The sequence below is a fragment of the Hyla sarda genome, chromosome 8, assembly GCF_029499605.1.
Source record: "Hyla sarda isolate aHylSar1 chromosome 8, aHylSar1.hap1, whole genome shotgun sequence".
NCBI lineage: Eukaryota > Metazoa > Chordata > Amphibia > Anura > Hylidae > Hyla > Hyla sarda.
This window is the reverse complement of record NC_079196.1, coordinates 180,758,919-180,786,670: the sequence shown is the minus strand read 5'-3', so window position 1 is coordinate 180,786,670 and position 27,752 is coordinate 180,758,919. Positions and strand designations below refer to the sequence as shown.

General features: G+C 41.3%; 1 protein-coding gene across 4 annotated transcripts in view; it reads right to left on the bottom strand.

The window, feature by feature from the left end:
* Positions 1-27,752, bottom strand: part of XYLT1 (xylosyltransferase 1) — a 340,609-nt gene that overhangs the window by 160,589 nt on the left and 152,268 nt on the right. For 2 of the 4 annotated variants that reach the window (XM_056536893.1, XM_056536896.1), the window contains one exon: positions 14,406-14,931. In XM_056536893.1, the coding sequence (XP_056392868.1) occupies positions 14,406-14,931 (526 nt within the window). Of the gene's footprint in view, positions 1-14,405; positions 14,932-15,147; positions 15,169-23,319; positions 23,568-27,752 lie in introns of those variants that run through there. The other 2 variants (XM_056536894.1, XM_056536895.1) reach the window with 2 other exon arrangements.

The window sequence follows — 27,752 nt, the reverse complement described above, 5'->3', positions numbered from 1 at the left end:
TATTACCACTGTACCTGCCCGGGCGGCCCTCTCTATTTGTTTATGCAGCCGACCTTCTATCTCTTCAGTGATATTAGGGGGTCTGTAGATTACACCAAATATTATTTTTTCAGTATTTCCCTCCTTTTGCAATTCTACCCACAGTGATTCCACCTCCTCAGAATCATCACACACTATGGCATCATTCACACTGACTTTCATACCACTTCTAACATACAGACAGATTCCACCACCTCTCCTGTTCACCCTATCCTTGCAAAACAATGTAAATCCCTGCAGATTAACAGCCCAGTCATGTGAGAAGTCTGTAAGGAGAAGGAGACAAAAAAATCCAAGGACAGCTCCTCGTGTAATTCTGTGGGTCCAAGTGTCTGTCCGTGAGGGTCTATGATGGGACTCTCTCCTGGATGTAGCCTTGAGGTTATGCGTATCACCCTTGTAGTTCGGGTACTCTAGGAGACTTTCAAGCCGTCTGGGATTCGACTGGTGCCAACTGCGTAGAACCGGTAAAGAATATGCAGAGAAAATAAAAACGAGTGTCCCCACTGGGTGCTATCTCCAGATGAAGGAAAAAAGATGAGGGAAATCCTCCTTCTTCAATAAAAACTTGTTTGATGAATAAAACAAAATAAAATAACAGAGTAGCACCCAGTGGGGACACTCGTTTTTATTTTCTCTGCATGTGAGGAGTCTAGCCATGTCTCAATGACCCCATATCAATATCAATATGTTCTCCCAGTATCAAGGCTTCAAGCTCCCCCATTTTATTTGCTAGGCTTCTGGCATTTGTGAACACTTTACATTTCCATCAAGTTTTACACATACAATCTCACTAATGGGATTCTCTCACCCAGCATAGCACCCTTCCATTCAGGTGCAAGTTATCCATAGAATAGAGTTTGTACCCCAATGAAAAATCAGCCGGGGCAGTGCGGAGGGGGGTGCGGTGCATTATCAGATTATCGGCAAGGTAATTGCCGATACCGATAACGTCCAAAATCGGGAATATCGGCGGATAATATCAGCCAAACCGATAATCGGTCAATCCCTAATAGGAACGGAAGCCCCCAAAAGTTACAAAATTGCATTTTTTCTTCAATTTTGTCGCACAATTAATTTTTTTTCCATTTCGCCGTGGATTTTTTTGGTAAAATGACTAATGTCACTGCAAAGTACAATTGGTGGCGCAAAAAATAAGCCACAATATGGGTTTTTATGTGCAAAATTGAAAGTGCTATGAATTTTAGAAGGTGAGAGCATTCTTGTGAAAGTGTATGTCCTGTAGAGGACAGGCCCTCAGAATCATTTGCCCCAGTAGGCCCAAGAAACCCCAGTACAACCCTGTCTGAGAATATTTATTTTGGTTTCCTCAATTTATATATATATATATATATATATATATATATATATATATATATATATATACTGTATACTGCTAAAGAAAAACTTGTGAGCATGTAAAATTGAATGATAGTTTTTCTTAGTGGCGCCACATAAGACAAATGATCTAAATAGGATATTGTGACATGTTTTTATCACTCATGTGTATGTGGATTTTTTCACGTCCATACCAGACAAAACAGTTACAGTCAGCAGCTGCCAGGAATCTGAGAAAAGTAGCAGATAACTGTTCAAATGCTCGAAGCGTCCTAAGAAATACATGGAAAACTTTGGCAAAACTTTCAGCTCTATGTTTATCTTAAAGCTGTGGTCTCATATCGCCGTTAAACTGCATTGCATGATGCGTTTTTTTGTTGTTGACTGTATCGGGAACTTCATGAGAAACTGTATTTTGTTGCCTAAAATATAAATATAGAAATGTAAACCGGTTGCAACATTGAATCCGTTATTACAATAGTCTGTGTATTGTCTGATGCAACAACTTACTCAAATACACAGACAATTCTAATCATTATTTCAATGTTGTAAGGCTATTTATATATTAGAAGTCAATGGGGCTGACTTTCTGTCGAATATGTGTGGAATTTGCACGGAATGCATGCAGACTATGTGCGGAATCCGCACAAACTATCGCTGTTCAATTAAAGGGGTACACTGGTGGAAAATAATTTATTTTAAATCAAACAGTGCCATAAAGATATACAGATTTGTAAATTACTTCTATTAAAAAATCTTAATCCTTCCAGTACTTATCAGCTGCTGTATACTACAGAGAAAGTTATTTTCTTTTTGAATTTATTTTCTGTCTGTCCACAGTGCTCTCTGCTGACACCTCTGTCCATGTGAGGAAGTGTCCAGAGCAGCATATGTTTGCTATGGGGATTTGCTTCTGCTCTAAACAGTTCCTGACATGGACAGAGGTGTCAGCAGAGAGCACTGTGGACAGACAGAAGAGAAATTAAAAAAAGAAAACAACTTCCTCTGTAGTATACAGCGGCTGATAAGTACTGGAAAGATTAAGATTTTAAATAGAAGTAATTTACAAATATGTATAACTTTCTGGCACCAGTTGATTCAAAATAAATTGTTTTCCACCGGAATACCGGATTCTGCATGAATTCCGCACCGATTCCACATGTGTTTAAAAACTGCAATATTCTGCACCGAACCAATGTGGATGCAGAATTGATGCATATAGGCAGAATTTCCGGCGTGTGAATGCGGCCTTAGACTGTCTAAGGACCAAACAATTTTTATTAATTTACCCCTCTGTTCTAGAATTCTGGACAGTCATAGGATTATGGCACTAAAAAGTAAGTGGGCTCAGCAACATTAATCAACAAGGGGTGTGTTATGATTTGGCAGGCTGGATGTGGATCCTCTGTGTCAGCGAGGGATTGGCGTGGACCGGGTCGGTGGACCGGTTCTAGGGTTGCTACTGGTTTTCACAAGAGCCCGCCGCAAAGCGGGATGGTCTTGCTGCGGCGGTAGCAACCAGGTCGAATCCACCGGCAACGGCTCAACCTCGCTGACTGCTGAGAAGGCGTGGGACAGAAGGACTAGGCAGAGGCAAGGTCAGACGTAGCAGAAGGTCAGGGCAGGCGGCAAGGTTCGTAGTCAATGGCGATAGCAAGAGGTCTGGAACACTGGAATGGCAAACACAGTAAACGCTTTCTCTAGGCACAAAGGCAACAAGATCAGGCAAGGAAGGTGGAGGCTAATTAGACTGATTGGGCCAGGCACCAATCATTGGTGCACTGGCTCCTTAAATCTTAGAGAGCTGGCGCGCGCACGCCCTAAGGAGCGGAGCCGCGCGCCAGGACGTGACAGCCGGGGACCGGGACAGGTGAGTAACTTGGGATGTGATTCGCCAGCGGGCGCGTCTCGCTATGCGAATCGCATCCCCGCCGGCAGTGTCAATGCAGCGCTTCCGGTCAGCGGGTCTGACCGGGGCGCTGCAGAGAGGGGAACGCCGCGAGCGCTCCGGGGAGGAGCAGGGACCCGGAGCGCTCGGCGTAACAGGGTGCAGCTTTTCATATCAAAATAAAGCATAACAACCAAAAAGAGAAAGAAATACGCAACACAGCGCACACCCATATTTTTCTCCAAAATGCTATTAAACACATATATTATCCATATGAGAAAGCAGACAGTACAGTTAAAAACACTTAAAAAGGCCAAAAAACGTCAATCCGCACAAACAGGGGAAGCCCCCTAAACCAAGGGAACCCCTCCCAGGGCACCTGCCTATTAGGGGTTGTTCCCTGAGGAAGTCCCTGAGGAAGTTGCAGACGGGCAACGGAACGCGTGGGGACCTAGGGGGGCACCTGCCTGGTTACTCCTCCACTGACCGTCTTGTGTTATTTCTCCCACATTACTACATGCCATTACAGGTTGTATAAGGGCTAAGTGTCTTGGGGCATATTATGTATTGATGTGGTATTGTGCATGATTATCATTGTGACGGGTGTTCATATACTCTAATAGGCAGGTTCCCTGGGAGGGGTTCCCTTGGTTTAGGGGGCTCCCCCTGTTTGTGCGGATGGCTGTTTTTTGGCCTTTTTAAGTGTTTTTAACTGTACTGTCTGCTTTCTCATATGGATAATATATGTGTTTAATAAAATTTTGGAGAAAAATATGGGTGTGTGCTGTGTGGCGTATTTCTTTCTCTTTTTGGTTGTTAAGTCATAGAATTCCATCTGTTCAGCCCACAGGCTTCGGGAGATTCTGAATTATGCAATTCTTTGCTGGAAACATTAGGGGATTAAAAGATTTGCTGGACGATCGGATGTCAGATTACAGGAATGTCCCTGTACTTATGTGAAGGGGGTCTCTTAAAGTGAAATAAAAGAAAGCCGGTGGACGGGAGCAGATGTGACTGCCTCACCAGGAATTTATGACAAGCCAGCTCGGTGGAATTGTTTATTTTGATTGATGCTTTGCATTTAGCTGCTATGTAGCTTTCAAGTACTGAGCATCCCTGACTCCATGCAGGAGAATTACACCGAGGATGACATCTCTATGGAAGCCGGAGCTCGATGAAACTGTACAAACACATAATGAATGAATCTGTTAACCCAATGCATAAATATTTAAAGTTCAGGCTTTCGGCAGCAAACAGACAGCAAATCTTTTTCTCCGCAAGGACGTGTAAGACTGTATATGACTCGGCATGCTAAACACCTTGATAATGTCTGCTCTACTTCAATTGCCAGCCACCAGCGGGAATTAGTGCAGACGTCGGCAGAATCCATTTCATAGTATTAGGTATATTTGAAGGAGATCTGAAGAGGGAAATAAATAAAAAGGTTTCCTGAAGAAGACTGTATATGGGCAGACGATGGCGACAAAGAATGGCGTCACTTATCATCATGCAAATGCCATCTGCAAGGGGGACTACAGGGATCCGGCCTTATCTGGTTTTTGTATCAGACAGTAATTCAGAATGATTGGATTTCAGGGAATATTGGTGTCATTTGGCCATATTTTCCCTGGACAATGGCAAGATTTAAATACTAGCTAGATATGAGGATGGCTTATAATGACTTTACGTTTATTGTTAGCCACCCATACAAAATATCATGTTCTGTATACATCTACCTGCCATAACATTAAACCCACCTAATAACCTGTAGCTCCCTCACTCTCCACCAAAACAGATCTGACCTGTCGAGGCATGGGCTTCATCGAACTGCAGCAGCTTGTGGGACGGGAAAAGACAGACTCACCTTCACATGAATCATTGAACCTTGAGCGCCCATGACCCTATTCTAATTCATAATAAATGCTATACAGGTCACTTGTCAGTAATAGGGTTGTCCCAGGAAAATGTATTCTTATATTGTCAGGATAAGTGTCTAATCATGGTGGAGTTGGGGCTCTGTCCTTCAGGGCTCTGACCTCCGGGACCTTTAGGGATCGGTAGGTGCCTACCATCTTCTGGCACAGAAGGCCTCTGGAATCTAGGCCAGGACAACCTACATGTTCACAAATGTAGGACAGCAGCGAGTAACAACTATGAAAAAACTGGAAGTAGAATAAATGTGCAAAAAGCATTATAGATCTGCTATGCTGTAGAGTGCCTCCATACATCCAGGACAGTCCCTCCCCTGTACCTCAGAAAACCTAATACATGTTATAAACTATAACTATTTCCTCTCCTCTTTCTATTCTTCAAATTAACAGTATGCAAATCATCATCAGAATTAACATTAGCAGCATCCACCATGGGGACGGATGAATATTTACTCCAATTACTATCTCTGTTTAGTCATTTATGTAACCAGGTAAATTTTCTCACAAAATCATGTACTTTCCCATCACAGCGCACATACTTTTGAAATGGCCACTGTCAGATTTGTTAATTTTTATCTCCTTTTTATAGAAACCATGGCTTATAAAAAAAAGACCACTAGGGGGCCCTATACCATCCAAAACATAATGTAGCATCATCTTTAAAGGGGTACTCTGCCACTAGACATCTTATCCTCTATCGAAAGGATAGGGGATAAGATGTCAGATCGCAGGGGTCCTGCCGCTGGGGACCCCCGGGATCTCGGCTGCGGCACCCACCTGTTGCGGCTTCCGGCAGCGCAGGAGGCTCTCATCCTAATGCCTCACAACCATGGTGACGGGAGATCGTGACATCACGACTCCACCCCCATGTGACATCACATCCCACCCCCTCAATGCAAGTATATGGGAGGGGGCGTGGCGGCTGTTACGCCCCTCCCATAGAGTTGCATTGAGGGGCGGGGCGTGACATCACATGGGGCGGAGTCGTGACGTCACGATCTCATGTCCCCGTGGTCGGGAGCCAAAGCCTCCAGTGTTTCTGGAAGCCGCAACAGGTGAGTGCTGCAGCCGAGATCCCGGGAGTCCCCAGCGGCGGGACCCCCGTGATCTGACATCTTATCCCCTATCCTTTCAATAGGGGGATAAGATGTCTAGGGGTGGAGTACCCCTTTGACCAAGCTGAAGCACAGGATGAGGATAAAGTCCAGTAAGTGGGGGTGGGGATTAGCACTCCTCTGTGCTCACTCCTGTCATATCAGACTGCAGCATGAAAAGAGAGAGGAGGGGTTACAGAGCATCCTGCAGTGACTGGATGAAGAGACCCAGCACTGCAAGGCAGACTAAGGGAGGAAGTGAATGCATGGTGAGTGAGGGCGGGCTCAGTACTTGCCTCAGACATGCCCCTTTCTGAGCAGTGGATGTCAGAATGAGTGAGCAGCAGAGCAGAGGAATTTCTGAGCCAAATACAAAAGCTAGACATTGGCAAGGCATTATTCTTTTCAGTGACAGGGACGATTTGATGACTTCTACAATCCTTGTTAGAAAAGTTTTAAGATACTATATGAAAGAGACTGGACAAGTGCTTAGGCAACAATTCCCTAACATTCCCTACATAACAACGTTTCATTAGAATGTTCACAATATAAGACACAGTGTCATGTATTTGCTAGCAAGAACATAAAATAAGATTTCTAATCTTGGCAGCACAATGTCATGGGCCGGACCCATGGAGATCTACCACTCTCATTTACACATATGGCTTTAAATGGAGGTTATAGTATTATATTTATATCAAATTGTTTTTCTGCCTATAAATGTCTCCCGGGGAGTGCGGTAAAAGGGACATCCGACTCTGCTATCTGACAAACACCAAATAGTTCTGGGAATCGGATGTCAGAAAGGATACACATATAATACACCAACACTTACGAAAACAAAGCTAAAGATATAGGACAGTAAAAGTGGTCTGCAAATGACAGGCTTCTAAAGACCACAGTTCCCAAGTACTGGCCAGAGAGGAAGCCCCTTGCACTTCGCTACTTAACAGAGAGAGCACATGTAACGGGAATGTTCAACATTTATTATTTATCCATTCATTCTTTTTATGTATTTGTTTAATTCATTATTATTATTTACTTTTTTTTATTTATTGATTATTTATTTTATACTGCATATTATTTCTATATTTTTATTTGTTATAAAAATTTAGCAGTCACTCACTGGCCACATCTTTCTCTTCCCCCTGAGGTCTGTCTATACCATTGTTTCGCAACCAGGGTGCTTCCAGCTGTTGCAAAACTACAACTCCCAGCATGCCCGGACAGCGCATGCTAGGAGTTGTAGTTTTGCAACAGCTCGAGGATATTCTGCAGCCAAAAGAATGATCATGCTTATTTTTTTAGGCGGAATCCATGCGAAAGACATTGCCGTCTATGAGGAAGGCAGTATCCATGTGGATCTAGCGCCAACTAATTCAGTCTGGGCTGTTGTCCCTGTAGCAGAAAGTGGCCCTCTGCACATGGACACAGTTTTCTGCTTTACAGCCCGTTTCCTCTCACTCCATCCCCGCTACCCTCTCTCAGGGGAATTGGGACACAGGGTTTTTTTTTTATCATTGTGTTCTATCCCTATTTTCTTTACTTTCGCGCTAATTGCCTTTTTTTTTTTTGTGTTTATTTTTTTTTTTTGCAAGTTCTAAATTCCGTCATTTTGTCCTTTTGGTCTTGCTAAACCAGTTTTTGAAGTGACGGATGCAGTGGTAACGTTATTATCTGAGTATTTTTTATTTTTGTGCAAAATTTCCCGCAAATGGTGGGGAAAAAAAACGCAAATCTAGACCACCTCCTGACCAGGTCTAAAAAAAATAATAATTACTACTCTGTCTGTTTACCAAAAATCAAAAAACATCAGCCAAAGTGAAAGAGAGGGAGATAGAGACTTTAGCGATCCAAAAAAGTGATGGGGATACCTTTTTAAATAACATTTCGTAGGGTAACATAAAAAAAAAAAATAAATCATAAAAAAATACAGTAGTGATGCAAAAATTGTATTTAACGAAATGTATCGTTTTTATAATGACATTTTTAGTAATTTTTAAACAGGGATCAATTTATGTGGGAGGGCAGGGAACTAAAAATGTAGCCGACAATAATAAAAATGTAGTGTGTGTGTGTTTCACTTTTATTTCTTTATTTTCTTACATTTTATAGGTAGTACTACTACTCCCAGCATGGAACACACTGTTCCATAATGGGAGTAGTAGCATCTGTACTAATTGACAGATCGCCCATTGCGATCCTCCTGTATAATGTATAGATGCGGCCGGCTGCTCTTCTATGGTCCCCTGCACTGATGTATATAATATATACACCTATTCATATTTCCCGCAGAGAGCTGTGATTGGCCAGATGGTTCCAGCCAATCACAGCTCTCTGCAGGAAATATTAATAGGTGTATATATACGTCAGTGCAGGAGACCATAGAAGAGCGGCCGCATCTATACATTATACAGGAGGATCACAGCGAGTGTCAGGAGTGATAACCGCTGTGATCTGTCCTTAATTGCAGGTACTACGACACCCAACATGGAGAACACTCTGCTCCATGCTGGGAGCTGTAGTACCTGCATTAATAGACAGATCACAACAGGTGTCAGAAGTTACACTCGCTGTGATCTGTCTATTAATGCAGGTACTACAGCTCCCAGCATGGAGAAGAGTGTGTTCCATGTTGGGAGTAGTAGTACCTGCAGGTAAGAACAGATCAAAGCGGGTATCACTACTGACACCCAATGTGATCGACCTGTCTATTGCAGAGATGCGGAGCAGATTTCTCCTGCGCTCGCATCTCTGCACTATACACCGGCCGGCCCCTCACTCATTCATATTTCCCTCTGAGAGAGGGGATTGGCTGCCGCCATCCGGCCAATCACCACTCTTGGCAGAAAATATGAATGAGTGAGGTGAATTCTATTCACCTCACTGATCGGCCCGGAGTACAGAGCAGAGTGCTGTATAGAGCCGCTCCGCATCTCTGCTATATAATGGACGATCACATCGGGTGTCACTGCACCTGGGGCAACCTGTCTATTAGCACAGGTACTACTACTCCCATCATGGAACAGTCTGTTCCATGCTGGGAGTAGAAGTTATATCTAAGAAAATGTAAAAAATAGAGAGGAAAAAAGTGAAATACACACAATAAAATTTTGTAATAAAAAATTAAAATTTTATTAAATACATTTTTTCCCATCCCTACTGTATCTTTTTTTTTTTCTTTTTTTTTTTTTGTACCCAAAAATGCAATTTTCACCCAACTGCAAAAACGGCCGAAAAAATGTCAGACACAGGAAATTGCACTGGCATTTTTTTTTCGAAAAAAAAAAAAAAAGTGGAATCCTAGCCTTAGAAGGAGGAAAGACATGATCTGAAAGCGGGGTAGAAAATGATCTAGGTGAAGATCGGCACAAAATTTATCTTGATCACTGTGACAATATGATAAATTTGGAGCAGCACCGCCCAAAAAAACGCATCTATACAAACCACAAACATAATCTAGCCAAGACCATTATTGATAAATAACCCCCACAGTTTCTCCACACAACTCCCAGCCATTCTCCCACCCGCCTGCGCCGCACATCTTCCAACAGTTGCAAGACTGCAACCCCCTGCATGTCCTCACTGTAAAGGCATGCTGTGGGAGTTGTAGTTTTGCAACAGGTAACAGGAAGATCGTAAAGCAGAAAACTGTGTCTCTGTGCGGAGGGTCACATTCCTCTACAGGGACACAGTTTTCTTGATTACACCGGGAGCACTCAGAACCTACCGAATTTTCATGGCTGGAGATTCCATAGTGTTAACCTAGACATAAATCTAAGGAAATAAGATCATAATTGATACAGCAAGTATATGGAAAATTGTATACTTTTCATAATACAAACTATAAATTTGGTTTACTGGACCCAGAATATTTCTTTATGTTTAGGGCCTACAAACAAAGAGAATCCTGCCTACTAATATGTCATAACTAATATTCCTTTAGGGTACATTCACATGAACGGGATCTGCTGCAGATGTAATGTTGTGTTCAATCATCTAAGAAGGCTTAGGGGAGACCTAATAACTATGTATAAATATATGAGGGGGGCATACAGAGATCTCTCCCATGACCTATTTATACCCAGAACTGTATCTATAACAAGGGGTCATCCTCTACGTTTAGAGGAAAGAAGGTTTCTACACCAGCACAGATGGGGGTTCTTTACTGTAAGAGCAGTGAGACTGTGGAATTCTCTGCCTGAGGAGGTGGTCATGGTGAACTCTGTAAAAGAGTTCAAAAGGGGCTGGATGCATTTTTGGAGAATAATAACATCACTGGTTATGTATATTAGATTTATAGGGACAGAAGGTTGATCCAGGGATTTATTCTGATGCCATATTTGGAGTCGGGAAAGAATTTTTACCTCATATTTTTTTGCCTTCCTCTGGATCTCCTCAGTAGGGACTCATTAGGGTTGAACTTGATGGACTCTGGTCTTTTTTCAACCTTATGAACTATGTAACTATATAACTATACTATTAAAGGGGTACTCCGCCCGTAGACATCTTATCCTCTATCCACAGGATAGGGGATAAGATATCTGATCTCGGGGGTCCCCAGCGGCAGGACCCTCGCGATCAGACATCTTATCACCTATACTGTGGATAGAGGATAAGATGTCTAGGGTCGGAGTACCCCTTTAATATTCACAGCACATCTGTCTGTGTGAACATAGCCTAAAAAAGGGAAGTTATGATTAAATAATTCATTGGTTCACCTCGATGAAGGCTGACACCATACAATGAGCTCATATGACTTGTAAGTGATTTCCCATGCACGGCAAGTTGGTACATATGATAAATGTGTGTATGAGGACGATCTGCCGTCAATCATGGTGACTCATACCCAGAAGAGCGATCGGCAGGGAAAAACCACTATGCCTGCTCCGTGTGGAGACACTGCTGTTCTGACCTATGAAGGTTCTCTCGGGGGAAAATCAATGTCTATTCTTCTAAAACAATGATGATATTATTTTACTTCAGAACAGCTCTCTCCAGATAGGTTCATCAAAAAGAAACCTGCAGAATTTTGCAGGCTGGGCTCTGCAAAATTCTCCTTTTTAGCTGACAAAACTGGAAAACACATCTAAATGTTTTGTGTACTGTACTACAAATTCTTTATCTTTTATTTACAGAAACAAAACCCCTAAACTTGAATGAAAAGTAACTGTACAAAAAGTGTTAAAAATAAAATCTTCCAAAATAATTAAGCCTTACCCTGTCTTTAGGTTGTATAACATTACAAAAACACTAGTTCACACTCCAGTGCCTCCAGCTGTTGCAATTATCCAAAACCCTGAAAGCCCCTCAGGGATTAGTTCCCTTGAACTAGGGATCCCCCTTAAAAAACTCATATTTTATTGCTTATTATTAAAACAATTTTCCCAATTGTGCCCAAAAAAGTGGTGTGTTAATGTAATGTCTGTTTATCTGTTTTTTGCATTTTTCCATTTTAGGCCCTGTTCAGACTTTGTTTTTCATTCATTGTGTTTTCTGTGCCTTCCTTTCCAGGTGTGGAAGAGTTAAGCCTTTCACCCATGTGCTAGGCAGGTGTAGCTATATATCTCCAGCAAAGTCTGTATTCTAGTTGCTGGTTATTTAGTTGAATGCCACTATGTCTGTTTGTGCAATATTCTGACTATATCTGTTTGAGCATTTACCTTGTATTTATCTTGTCATTTTATCTGGGTTTTTAGCCATGGTTTTATAGCATGCTGGCCAGTAGTCTATTTGGCTTTATTATTAATGGCTACTCCTTTTGTGGAGTGGGGAGTCTAGTTTGTTTGTTCTGTGTACCAGTGGTGAACAGTGTCTTATGTTTCCTTTTCAGTTTGCCCTGTTTTATTCTGCCCTGTTAGTATTTGTATCCTGCTTGGTATATCTGTTTGTCTAGCCTGTGACTGATTATGTATATTATGTGTTTTTACACGACTGCACCTTAGCGCAGGCAGGGACTGGCTAGAAGTTGTCGATCCATCGCTTAGGATGGATGGGCAAGTAGGCAGGGAGAGTGTTTTTAGGGTCAGTTTACGGCTCACTATCCCTGTCTCCGCAGTCGATCATGACACTTAAAACCACATACATAATGAAATATTAATTCTCCTAGAGTAAAATACTCAATATTCATATATAGGGTATACTGGGTTGTCCTGTGTGGTTGTGCTTTACTTGTGATTTGCTGTTTCCATAGAGTCTCACTCTATATCCATGATCACATAATCCTATCCCTCAATAAGCCATTATATCGCACTTATGGTATTTAAAACATGATCGCAAATAGACCACCACAACGTTTCGCTGGATACAACTGGCTTTGTCAAGGGCAGAGGGGCTAATTGATAAGAACCTCTGCCACAGATTTTTAGTCTGACAACAAAACTGATACAGTTTAAAAATGAGCCGACCAGAGTAACTAGCTGACTCTACATAGGGGTTAGGGGGGCGGGATACAGCAGTGGACAGTTTTTAAATTCTCCCATACATGTCTGCCGTATACTCATAACGTGGTGTCAATGCAACCTAGCACTCTGGCTGATAGCTAGCATGGGTATGGGTACTTTTACCCAGAACTGTTCTTCCCCTGCTAAACTCTTCTCATTCTTTTAAATGTGTCTTATCGAGAAGGTCTTTGAGAAGGACTTTTTAGGAATGTCTAGAAACAAACTCAGGAATGGTGATTTTATTGAGAAGCCACGGTAGACATCATACAGACTCACAGACACAGTCTAAGTCTGGTCCGTGCGCCATCATAAGGGTGAGCTGAACCACACTCCACTTTCTAGAAACATTTATGCTTCTCTTTCTTGAATTCACTCCTTATCTTGGTTACAAAAAAAACTGAAAAATACAGATCAAATACTGATGTGGAAGAGGAGAAGAAGGTCCCGCATTACAATGTACGTATAAACAGTCATAAGATCTTTAGACTAACGGGTAGATTTCCAAAGTTTTTTAAGGGTCAGGACGAAGCTAACAGCCCATATGGGCCTGTTTATTTTGTATGATTTAAAAAAATATATAAAATCTAAAATAAAAAATATGTTCCTAAGGATCCACTTACTGTAAAATTTAATATTTTCTAATGTGACAAATAGGTGAGTTGTGACCCCTAAGGAATCCAAAAATATTCCTTTAAGAATCTGAAACTCATTAGCATTGCTGCAAATGATGTCTTACTGTAGGGTTCTGTATATCGAACGACCACAAAGTCTAGTCTCCTATGAAGCCATACTGTTTAAAGGGGTATTCCGCCCCTAGACATCTTATCCCCTATCCAAAGGATAGGGGATAAGATGTCAGATCGCCGCAGTCCCCCTGCTGGGGACCCCTGGGATCCCCGCTGCGGCATCGCGCTATCATTGCAGCACAGAGCGAGTTCGCTCTGCACGTAATGATGGGCGGTACAGGGGCCGGAGCACCGTTACATCACAGCTCCGCCCCTCGTGATGTCACGGCCCGCCCCTTTCAATACAAGTCTATGGGAGGGGGCGTGGCGGTTGTCACGCCCCCTCCCATAGACTTGCATTAAGGGGACAGCCGTGATGTCACGAGGGGCGGCGCCATGACGTCACGCTGCTCTGTCCCCCGTATCGCCTGCCATTACGCACAGAGCGAACTCACTCTGTGCTGTAATGATACCGCGGTGCCGCAGCGGGGATCCCGGGGGTCCCCAGCAGCGGGACTGCGGCGATCTGACATCTTATCCCCTATCCTTTGGATAGGGGATAAGATGTCTAGGGGCGGAATACCCCTTTAAGTCGATGGCAAGCATTCAGTTGACTTATAAAGCCAGAGACAGATATGGAAGATGACCCCCAGTCCTGGGCTGAGTTGAAGCAGTACAAGCCTAAACTGGGGAGTGGAATGCAGATCTATGGAGAAAAAAAACATTAGCTACGTGCATAGAGCTGGGACTTCAGTAGGTTGGTAAGAAATGTTTTATGGGTTTTATGTGATACTTAAATCACTATATGAATTGTGGGGGGTCCTAACCTACGAAGCACCCAGATAACTTTCTTACATGTCAAAAGATTACAGTCATATTGCCTTTATTATCAGAATGATACACCTTCACCTGCATATTATTTGGAGATATAAACAAAACCATGTTACCTTCCAAAGGACAGAGTCTGGTCACTTTTTCCGGCATCAGCTTCCCTTGTTTATGTTGACAATAGATCTCGGCAATGTCTTGGCGACACTGTTTTGACTTTGCACGAGAAAGAGCTGATATTGCCTCCTTGCCAGTGATCTCACATTTTGGGGGTAGCTCATACTTAATTTCGGGGGAGCTGTTTCCAGTCTTTTTGGTATGGTGCAGCTTGGTGCTTTTATATCCATCCTTTAAATTGCTTGTGGTGAGGTTCTTGGAGGGGACACCTACATAATGTAAAACTTCATTTGAATTTTTTTCTAGTAGAGAGTTTTCTTTAATTTTCTCCTCAAGGACTAACTTTCTTTTTAAATGCTCCTTCTGCTTGCTCAGAGGCTTCTTCCCCAGCTCCGTCTGGTGCTTATGCCTTTGAGTCCTTGGAGCAAAGTTACTGTTATCAATATTTTCAAAGTCTTTCGGAACGGAATTCTCATTATTGCTGTCTGTCCGCATTTTCTCTTTTGGGCGATGGGAAAAATATCCATCCTACAGAGAGAGGAAATTTGAGGATTAGTATAAGAATATTTAAGATGAGAACAAACTTCAGTAAACATTTCCCCATCCTGTTCAGATTACATTACACTATTGTCAAAAGATTGAAAGAGTAACAATACTCGACATTTTGACCAATACTTCTCATTGTTCAAATACCTAAAATATCACAATGTTTGTATGTCTACAGACTGTAAACTTATGCATTACCATGGTTTCAGACTACAAACTAACGCTGTGTAATCTAATCCTCTCATGTCTCTCTTTCATCTGCCCCTCTTCTTGTTAACCCTCAGATATTAGAAAAGGGGGCAGATATAGGGAATTAAAGCTGTCAATATTATTTAAGTAGTTGACTAAATAGTTGTTAACTTTAGTTGTTGAATGAATGTCTGTTTAGCCGACAGCTTTCTTCCCCAATCTTCCTATACACAGGCACAGATGTACAGGTTTGCTGAGAGGGGATAAAACTGCTGCCAGACACCACTGGCGGTGACTTATCTCCTCAAGAACTAAGAGATAGGGCATGCTTAAATCCAACATTTGCGACTGTTCTCTACCCAATATTTGTCATCGGGGGAGAGTTGGGAGGCCACTATACTTATCAGATAGTTGGCCAATTCTGACAAAATTGATGGTTTTAACAGAATTTAATCCAATATGTATGGTAGGCTTCAGATATGTCTGCAGGATCAGACTACACAAAGGGTCTGTTTGTAGTCTGTAACCATGGAGATACATAGATCTGTACAGGAGCTGTTGGCAGGTAGGATGTGAACTTCAGGCTGTCATGGTGTACATTTTTTTTATCAATCTCTGGTTATTAAATACTTATTTTTAAATAATATATGGCAAAAATTCCAGGTAATATATTGTACATGTCATATATTTATACAAGTTGTAACAACAATAGGAATTCATACATGGCTTCACACAGATCCCGAATGTCATATAAAACTGCTAGTATCAGTTAGACTAAAACATGAGTGTATTTTAGTGATTGTATTATAGACACAAAATCCGAACCGAATCCGATTATCAAAGAACCCTACGGTTTAGCAGCACTACAGGAGGATTGTCTATTATGTCTATATTTATGCATACCACAATATGGTCAAACTACAGCCATAGGAAATTGAACTGCACAACCATCTCTCTGCTGTTGGGTACCCTATACATTCATTTCAATATTTTCTGTAATTCTGCAAGCTATACGTGAACCAGAAAAATCAGTATGAGCACTTTTTCTCCCCAACTCAAGCAGAAGAGTAAACAATTTTAGGATAACAGATACATAATGCAAAATACGAGATGAATATATATCTGCACAAAAACATTGTTCTCATCAGTTTAATTAGAGGCCAAAGGAAAATTACTTTTTGGAAAACAGATCACCAACTTGTTTATAGGAGCAGGTCTCAAAAATATTCTAAATATAAATGTTCTTTGTAAGAAAACTAATCATTTTAATAATATTTAGAATTCTGTAATTGCTAAAATAAAAAAATATTCTCACGAAATAACGAAGACAAGAAACCAAATCCATGAATATAATTAGTGTTGGTCCAGATTTAACTTGTTTATTACAAAATTTTCAAAGCATTGCTTAGAGCCATCAGAAGAAAACGTGAATTATTGAAAAGTTGAGTGTGAAAAACACCTATATTTATCATTTAATCCATGCCAGAAATGATAACTGCTGCAAAAGTTTTAATTAGTTTCGAAATTAAAGAAAAAAAAATGAGATTCTGCTGCTGCTAAAGACGATTTCTTTTGTTGTTGTTTTTTTTTTTTAGTATGTTTCAACAAAATTAATCTCTGTAATTATTTTCTATCTTAAAAACCGACAGCGAAGGCCTTTACCAGGGAAGAGGTTAAGAGAATTTCTAAAACAGTAAACCTTGTTTGATTGGAGACTAAAAATGGAATAATTCTCAGATAAATAGGGTTCCAGGAAGAAAATTAATTTTGGTCCTGTAACCATATTCTGTCCGCGATAACAAAACAAATGATGATTATACACATTTTTTCAGTATATAACCTCAGTATGGAATACATTATGTAGGCTGAATATTGACAAAACCAATTAAAAAGGTTTACTGGGAATTAAAAAAAATCTATATATATTATATATATATATATATATATATATATATATATATATATATGTATATATGGCTGCTCTTTTCTAAAAACAGAACCTTGACTGATATTACAGTTCGCTTAAAGTGAATGAGACTAAATTGCAATACCACATACAATCTGTGGTGATGTGTGGCATGTAAGTGGCCACAGTTTTTTTTTTTTTTTTTTAATTCTGCACACCTTCTTTAATAATGATGGCCTATCTTTAGTATTTTATTGGTAGAGATCCGACTTTTGTCTTGCCAATTAAATTAATGCAGGGGTGGGGGCTTGCTTATTGCTTACTTTTGTTATATAAAATAGGACCAGGGACTATTGATAGGATTCAGATTATTGGGCAAACTAGATGGTCCAAATGGTTCTTATCTGCCGACACATTCTATGTTACTATGTTACTGTACTGGGTAATGCAAGGCAACACTTAATGGAGCCAAAAAAGGCTCTATGTTTATCTGGTTGGCATCATGTTAGACTCCCACCAATCCCAAGGATAGTGTTACACACTTTTACCCTGCTGCACTTAAGCAGCGATCATGATTTCCTGTCTTCTGCAAACTGATGACGTCGCTCAGTAGCTATGGTTAGACATTGAAAAGCTGGGACATCAGTCTAAACATGCTTAGCGCCAGCACCCCACACTTCCTGAGGCACGCTGTCCACAGATGCCTGTAATTGGTATTACTTAGTGCCTCACTTAAGTTATAGTGTTGCTGGATCTGCCATGTTCTGACCTATGGCCTGACTACTTGTCTTCTTCTCTTGTCTCTTGCTAGTGACTATCTGTCCCTGGCCTGACTTCTGACCCTACTCTGGTACCTGGCTCTTATACTGACATTACCTCCTGATGTTTTTACCCAGGCTCTTATTTGGACCACGCTGACTATGATTTTGGCCTCTCTGATACTGACCAGGCTAGATGACCCTTTTTGTCCCTTAGCTCACTAGGCGGTACTTGTGTAAGTTCCACCCCCTGACTTGCGCTTATCCTTTTTTCCATGGCCCTACCTGGGGTCCTAGCAGCAAAAACCAACCACTTTTCAAAAGTCTTAGTAAAGACATAAGGATCTTCTTAGACTATGCAAACCAGGGACGGACAGGTTGGAGTATTGGCTCGACATAGACCGAACCAGGTATTACTTACATTTTAGAAAGGCCCTCAATATTGAATTCTTTGAAAAACTTTTTAAATAAATGTCTGGTAATTCCAAATAGAACGTCTAGATATAAGCCTAAACATTATACAGTGTCCATTAAACAGAGTAAACTGTCTATGATGCAGGATAGAACAACTTCTTCAGAGTAAAACATTCCCTTTGTAACCGCTCTTCACTCCAATGCCAAAAGATAGGAATCCTAAACAGAGGCCCTCCCTTTATTGATACCATATATCCTTACAGGGTACAGTCTATGAAACTGGACAACCCCTTTAAACTGATTATAACCCAAAATTTCAGGTTCTTGTTGGCATATATTTTGATAGTAGTGATACGTTAAGCAACCATGGATAAGTAATAAGTGTCATCTCAGCTGGATTACTTATACATACCAGGTATCATCCATCAACTATGTTTGGATGTCTAGAACAACCGCACCACTCCATACCATAACCTTCCAGACGCTTCATAACATCTGTACATATAGTACAGTGAAACCTCCTTAAGAAAACATCCAAAATTGCATTGAAAAAAATGTCTTCTTTAAAAAATGGTTTAAAAAAAAAAAGGGGGGGGGGGGGGGCTAGTATCCGTTGGATATGATAGGACTGAAAATATAAAAGGAAAAAGGAAATCTGGTCTAGATAAAGGGATGGTCTTCTCACAGAGGTGGTCTTTTGGAGAGGTTTCTCTATATTACGTGAAAGAGTAAGAAATCTGTAAAAGCTTTCAAGTTGTGAAAGTAGATGGAGTAAGGTCAACATCTTCATAAAGACACTGCAGATGAGGACAACATGTTATTGGGAAAGAACAAAGAGGCTAAAAGCCATAAGTCATGGACGAGATGGCCTCCCACAGACAGAAAAGATGAAGCTCACTGCATGCTTAATGTGTTCTTCAGTGTGTATTACTTTTAGCCTATGTTCACACAGCATAAAAAGGAGGCTAAACATGTCCTGTGTATTTTTGTACTGATTTTTCTTAAGTGTTTATAAATCCAGTTACAGTGTTGCTTAAAGGGAATGTATTATCTCTATTTACCAGATACTGGTAAATATTCTTTTTTTTATCATTAACTAAAAAATTTTGATTGTAGAATTTTTCAATCTATTAGGTGTACCATCTACCCTGCTTGGTTACCAATGTGGTAGCCCAGTACGGGAGGTGTTACCCCGTAACCTTGCTGCCCTGTCCAGCATCTTCCCTTCAGTGTCCCCTGGGCCCTTATGTACTCGTTTTTCCCCCGTATATATGTTTTGCTATGTATTATAATATATAATGTGTTGTTGCTTTAAGAAATTTACCATATTATTGTTACCCAGGAGGTACCAGTGACCAGGTGATCCCAGGGGTGACCTATGGGCTCCCTGCTAGTCTCCCCCATATAAGCCCTGGTAGGAGCTATCTCTCTCTCTCTCTTTCTGCTAAGCTGAGGTCCAGTCTAGTCGAGTCCTAGTGTGTGTGTCCAGAGTCATTGGACGCCTCAAGTCAAGTCCTGCAGCCACAGTCAATTGCAAGTAAGCTACAGTCATAGCTTTGTTAGTCGTCAGTCAAGTCAGTCCCTGTCAGCAACTGTCAAGTCAGTGTGGCCTGCATTAAATTGTCCAGTCCTATTACAAGTCCCAGCAAGCCCTTAAGGTCTCTGAGTCACTGGTCACCTCCGTGGGCCCTGGCTGGACTGTATAGACTTTACCATCTGTCTACCCTCAGTAAAGCTACCGTTATCCCTAACTTGGCGTCGGAGTCATTATTGCCCATGTGCCTAGCCCAGGATCTAGCGGTATACCTTCGGGTGGTATCGAAGATAAACCACGCCCTGGCATCATGAATAAAAGGGGTTAATGCCATCTGCCCCTAGGGTAATTCCATCTGCCCTGCATCTCACAGATATGCTATATAGCAGCAAAATAGACCACAGGAAACTGTAAGTTGGAAAAGACTCACAGACTTTTGCATTTAATGTTGTTTTTCAAGTCCTATAAGAAGCCTGTAGGAAAACTGGATGAAAAAAAATGCTTGCTGTGTTTTGAAAAAAAAATCATCAAAAAGACCCCAGAAATCTGCAAAAGGCCATAAAATGCCACAAAAAGAAAAAACAAAACATTGTTTGTAGGGTGTTTTATAGTTCAAGCATACCTGGGCAAGAGGAGTCAGGAGTGGATGGTAAAAGGAAGAGGAGTTTATAGGAAAGGTTTTACTTCTCTTTTTAGAATCCACTACTTGCTTTGGTTTTTAACATAAAAAATGGCATCAAAACAGCAAGTGTGAAGCCCTTGCAGTGCACAGGACCACACCCCACTGATAAGGGGAATTACTTGTCAATTTAAAAATAAATTTCCAAGAATACCAGAGGAAGAACACAACACAAATGTCTAAGAAAAGATAATCCACACGCGTTACAAACATGTCAAAAGTTTTGATCTGTCAGGGTCTCAGTGCTTAGACCACCACTACTTTAGTTATAGCTGGGAGAAATGTGCAGCTGTGCGCTTTACTCACTTTGGGGAAGATTTAATAAAACCTGTGCAAAGGAAAAGTTGCCCAGTTGCCCATAGTAACCAATCAGATCGCTTCTTTCATTTTGCAGAGGCCTTGTTAAAAATGAAAGAAGCAATGAATTGCATTGGGGGATGAAATGGGTAGTGAAGCGCGCAGGGGCCGGAGCAGCGTGACATCATGGCTCCGCCCCTCATGACATCACGGCCCGTCCCCTTAATGCAAGTCTATGGCAGGGGGCGTGACGACCGCCACACCCCCTTCCCATAGACTTGTATTGACGGCGGCAGGCCGTGATGTCACGAGGGGCGGAGCCGTGACGTAACGATGCTCCGGCCCCTGTACTGCCCGTCATTACGTGCAGAGCGATCTCACTCTGCGCAGTAATGATAGCGGGGTGCTGCAGCAGCAATCCCCGTGGTCCCCAGCAGCGGGACCCCGGCGATCTGACATCTTATCCCCTATCCTTTGGATAGGGGATAAGATGTCTTGGGGCTGAGTACCCCTTTATAACTATATAACCATATAACTATGAAGAGAATTGTAAGAGTGCACAATATGAACCTGAGACTTTCCATTAGGATGACTTCAGAGATATTTAGGTACAATTGCTGATAATTAAGAAAAAGTGATTCCTTTAGACGGTATCTTAAGTGAAATTAAAAAGCAGAATCTTGTTGTCCTTTTAAGATGCAAACATATCGATGCCTCATCCTCCTCACTACCTGAAGAACCTTCTTCTGAATAAATTGCACCTCCAATGACAGACACAGTAAATGTCAACGACTGCATAATGTATCAACGTATTACAAATTATTATACCTTCGGTTAACTTGATGATTTTTCTTTCTTTTTTTTTTTTTTTTTTTTTGCTACATTTTATTATAGAATATTTATTTTTTATTATTATAGTTCTGGAATGTATTGCTATTCATTTTGGTGGACATTTTGTTCTAAAAACATTTTTTTCTATAACATCAGATGTTTGTTTATTTGACTGTTTTCTATTTCGGTTAAGAGAAAAAGCTACTAAGTTGCGAAATACCAAAAGGTCATCAGAAAGGTCCATCTGCAAGAAACCTTGACACTTTTTGAGTGTCACAAATCAAAAATCTCATACAAAAAAAAAAAAAAAGAATTTGGTATTTTATATATTATTACATATTAAAGGGGCACTAAAGTGATTGTATGGGAAGAATGGTACTGAATAGGTGCCGTTTTATAAAGCAATTACTATATTTGCCAAGGAAAGCCAAGATTCCAAGCCACAACTAATTGTAATATTATTGTATCTCTTTCCTAAGTTATTGATGGTATTTCATGGTTCAATATTTCCTTTATTTCATAAATCAATAAAAAAAATAATATATAATATACATACCATATATATATATATATATATATATATATATATATATATATATATATATATATATATACACACTGTATTACAAAGCATATAGGCCTCTATAGTTGACTCTAAATCATTTATTTCTATGTTATAGTGATTATATAATATAATAAGCAGTTCCTACTATGTTCATATTTAGTTTATATAAAGGGTAACGCATAGGGAAGGGTTTTTTTTTATTTTATTTTTTTGTTTGTTTTTTAAAGGAATATTGTTTAGTCTCATAGGAAAGTTATTTTTTTGTGTTTTTTATGATATGTATGAACACATGAAGGTTGGTTGACTGGTTCACACAAGACCATCTGGATCGAAGCTGGTTTACCGGGCTCATATAGTACAATGTGGGCCAAAGATGGTTGCTCAAATAATACCATTTGGATCATAGCTTGCTGACTCACAAAGCTGGATTACTAGCTTATATAATACCATTTACATGAAAACCTGCACAATTTGGACCTCAGATGGTCCACATTGTTTCATTCAGAGCATCGAGGATTGACTGGTACCATTTCGACTGGTTCTTATGGCAAAATTTGGTCCAAAATCATCACACCTCGTCCAATGCCTAGTGTTTCCCAACCAGGTTGCCTCCAGCTATTGCAAAACTACCACTCCCAGCATACCCAGACAGCCTTTGGCGTTCTTAATAGCGAAGATTATAAATATTGTAATTAGAGATGAGCGAACTTACAGTAAATTCGATTTGTCACGAACTTCTCGGCTTGGCAGTTGATGACTTTTCCTGCATAAATGAGTTCAGCTTTCAGGTGCTCCCGTGGGCTGGAAAAGGTGGATACAGTCCTGGGAGACTCTTTCCTAGGACTGTATCCACTTTTTACACCCCAACGGAGAACCTGAAGGCTGAACTAATTTACGCAGGAAAAGTCATCAACTGCCGAGCCGAGAAGTTCGTGACGAATCGAATTTACTGTAAGTTCGCTCATCTCTAATTGTAATCACAGAATCTGAATTGGATGTAGTTATCATTGGGCCTGAAATCATTGGGTCTGAATCTACCCATAAGCATTGGTGCATCCACCAGTCACTATACTGTTTATATAAAAAAAATATATACATTTATAGAGATAATAAAAACACCGCAGCAAATGAAAATAAAAAATCGTTCATGAAATGCACATGTGTATGCAAACAGATCTTTCAATGTTCATGCTCAACTTGTTTATCTGTCAAGAAAGATTGAAAATCCATGAATTTCATGCAGACTTCACATTTCTATAAATTCTCCGGGCTGATATGTTCTTCTATTTTAATGAAATTCCTAAACCATATTGAAGGCGCTCGACCCAACAGCTAGAAATAAATGGAGAATGTGGTTTCCACCTCGGAGGTACGGCATTTGACAACCACTGTTGACCATATACTTTTAATACATGCAATCACTGCTCAGTCATGCAAGGTAATCTCTGTAAGTTATGTAGGCCTCAGTGTGTCTCCTTGTCACCATGGCAACAGCTTTGGAAATGTTGTCACTGTTGTAAAATAATATAAGTAACGGACATAAAAAATCCACATAGACATTCATCTACAGGTAGGGTTGCCACCTGGCCGGTATTTTACCTGCAAAGACGGTATTTTGGCCACCCTGACTGTATTTTATATTAAAAATACTGGCAGTGTAATGGCCGGTATTTATCCAACCAACTCCTGGAATTTCGCATCATAACCTATACCAGATTTTCCCTACCAGAGTGCCACCAGCTGTTGCAAAACTACAACTCTCAGCATGCCCGGACAGCCAACGGCTGTCCGGGCATGCTGGGAGTTGTAGTTTTGCAACAGCTGGAGGCGTCCCTGGTTGGGAAAAACTGACATATACTACTATATAGTCCAACATGGTGGAAGTTGTAGTTTTGCAACAGCTGGAGGCACCCCTGGTTGGGAAAAACTGACCTATACTATATACTACTATATAGTCCGACATGCTGGGAGTTGTAGTTTTGCAAAAGCTGGAGGCATCCCTGGTTGGGAAAAACTGACCTATACTATATACTACTATATAGTCCAACATGCTGGGAGTTGTAGTTTTGCAACAGCTGGAGGCACTGACCTATACTATATACTACTATATAGTCCAACATGCTGGAATTTGTAGTTTTGCAACAGCTGGAGGCACCCCTTGTTGGAAAAAACTGACCTATACTATATACTACTATATAGTCCAACATGCTGGGAGTTGCAGTTTTGCAACAGCTGGAGGCACCCCTGGTTGGGAAAAACTGACCTATACTATATACTACTATATAGTCCAACATGCTGGGAGTTGTAGTTTTGCAACAGCTGGAGGCATCCCTGGTTGGGAAAAACTGACATATACTACTATATAGTCCAACATGCTGGAAGTTGTAGTTTTGCAACAGCTGGAGGCACCCCTGGTTGGGAAAAACTGACCTATACTATATACTACTATATAGTCCAACATGCTGGGAGTTGTAGTTTTGCAACAGCTGGAGGCATCCCTGGTTGGGAAAAACTGACATATACTACTATATAGTCCAACATGCTGGAAGTTGTAGTTTTGCAACAGCTGGAGGCACCCCTGGTTGGGAAAAACTGACCTATACTATATACTACTATATAGTCCAACATGCTGGGAGTTGTAGTTTTGCAACAGCTGGAGGCACCCCTTGTTGGAAAAAACTGACCTATACTATATACTACTATATAGTCCAACATGCTGGGAGTTGTAGTTTTGCAACAGCTGGAGGCACCCCTTGTTGGGAAAAACTGACCTATACTATATACTACTATATAGTCCAACATGCTGGGAGTTGCAGTTTTGCAACAGCTGGAGGCACCCCTGGTTGGGAAAAACTGACCTATACTATATACTACTATATAGTCCAACATGCTGGGAGTTGTAGTTTTGCAACAGCTGGAGGCACCCCTTGTTGGGAAAAACTGACCTATACTATATACTACTATATAGTCCAACATGCTGGGAGTTGTAGTTTTGCAACAGCTGGAGGCACTGACCTATACTATATACTACTATATAGTCCAACATGCTGGGAGTTGTAGTTTTGCAACAGCTGGAGGCACCCCTGGTTGGGAAAAAATTACGTAAAATATATACTACATGCTGGAAGTTGTAGTTTTGCAACAGCTGGAGGCACCCCAGGTTGGGAAAAACTGACCTATACTATATACTACTATATAGTCCAACATTCTGGGAGTTGCAGTTTTGCAACAGCTGGAGGCACCCCTGATTGGGAAAAACTGACCTATACTATATACTACTATATAGTCCAACATTCTGGGAGTTGCAGTTTTGCAACAGCTGGAGGCACCCCTGGTTGGGAAAAACTGACCTATACTATATACTACTATAAAGTCTAACATGCTGGGAGTTGTAGTTTTGCAACTGCTGGAGGCACCGCTGGTTGGGAAAAAATGACCTATACTATAAACTACTATATAGTCCAACAAGCTGGGAGTTGTAGTTTTTGTTTGGGACAGCTGCTGATCCACAGGCTGTATCAGGGCATGCTGGGAGTTGTAGTTAGTAACAGAATAGGACAAAATTTCCCTCTTATGTGAATATCCTGTGATATTACACATATATAATTAATTATGCAAATTAGCATGGCCGGTATTTTTTTTTGCAAGAAAGGTGGCAACCCTATCTACATGACTGATGGCAAGTCATTGACTCCAAAGGCGATTCCAAATGATTGTCTTCTACTGGATCTATAGGACCCAGAACTGGTTCAGACCTAGGTTCTATTGGATGGTCCTCTGGTACATTATTTCTAACACCGCTAACTTGAAGTACAATATAATAAGTAAATGCATTCATTTCCCAGACACAAAATGAATCAAGAAACAGCAATTTCACGTGTTATTATTTCCAGCCCTGTTCTGCAGGTTTTTGTTATCTAAGCCTTTCCTTCTTCTAAGCCCTAGAATTTCAACTACAACATCCCTGCATGATAGTTATCATGTAGCTAAACTACAAATGAGTGAAAGTAGAGGCTGAAAAAAACATAATACATCAACTGAATGGAGACTGACGTGAAAGCCAAACATTTTCCAAATCACAGTTGTTGCAGGATGCCCTGAATATAGAAAGACAAGAGGGAGTAAAACAATCGCTCAGATTTAAAAAAAATGTCGTCAAATAAGACGCTCCGGCATATAAGACGCACCCAATTTTAAAGCATAACAATCTAGAAAATAAAGATTCTGAACCAAATACAATGTAAAGTATAGGACAGTGATCTTCAACCTGCGGACCTTCAGATGTTGCAAAACTACAACTCCCAGCATGCCCGGACAGCCGTTGGCTGTCCAGGCATGCTGGGAGTTGTAGTTTTGCAACATCTGGAGGTCCGCAGGTTGAAGACCACTGGTATAGGAGGTAATACTTACGTGTACCCGCCGCTCCGGACCCGTCACCGCTCGTCACCTCTGCCCTGGATGTATCGCCACGTCCCCGGGGTGTCCCCGTTGCTCCGGAACGTCTCTGCTGCCCGGTATCCTCGCTCTCCGTCGCCGGCATCATGTCGCTACGCACGCCGCTACGCACGCCGCTCCTATTGGATGACGGGACGGCGTGCACGACGACGTGATGATGACGAAGGAGAGTGCCGGCCAGGGATCCCGCCACGGAGCAGACACCGAGGAGGCAGGTAAGGTCCCTCCCGGTGTCCTGTAAGCTGTTTGCGGCGGTCCCGAACAGCCCGGCTGAGCAGCCGGGTTAGTGTCATTTTCGCTTCAGATGCAGCGGTCTACTTTGATCGCCGTGTCTGAAGGGTTAATACAGGGCATCACCTCGATCGGTGATGTCCTGTATTAGCCGCGGGTCCCGGCCGTTGATGGCCGCAGGGACCGGCGGTTTTAATGTGTATTTGCCGTATAAGACGCACCAACTTCCCCCCCTCCCCCCCAAAAAAAGAAAAAGTGCATCTTATACGGTGAAAAATACGGTAATCTGCTGTACGCCACTTATGAAACCCCTAAATGTTTCGCTGAATGGATCAGCTTTGCCCCTTGACAAAGCTGATCCGTTCAGCGAAACGTCTGGGAGGCTAGTAGTTGCTTGTTTTTAATACAGCGGAGGATAATTACAGTGTAGGGACAGGGTACCAATAGCTGACGTGTGTCGGATATAAAGCACACAAATATATAAGTGCTCAATTGGACCCTTACATCCCTAGTAAGTGTATAACAGTTAAAAAGTTTACACAACATATCAACTCCGCTGGAATTTGAAACTTATGTGTGGGGTATAATTTTAACATACCAATAAAGGTTATATTTTAGGCGGGGGTTCTAACAACGGGTTTTCCCCGACAGGGGGCAACCCCTTAAAGGTTGTTTTAAATTGATTTGCCCTGAAACCTGCAGGGACATTTTTGTTGTGTTTAAATAGGCTTCTCCTTGATGTCCCTTAGACCCAAGGTTTTAAACATGCTGTGTGGGGACTTTAAAGGGGTACTCCACTGACCAATGTTCACAAGTAAAGGTTCCGAATGCTGTTTTCGCACTGCGGGGGTCAGTCACGCACCTCATGACATCATGGCCACCCGCCCCTCAATGCAAGTCTATGGGAGGGGGCGTGAAATGTAAAGAAATACCGCCACACGCCA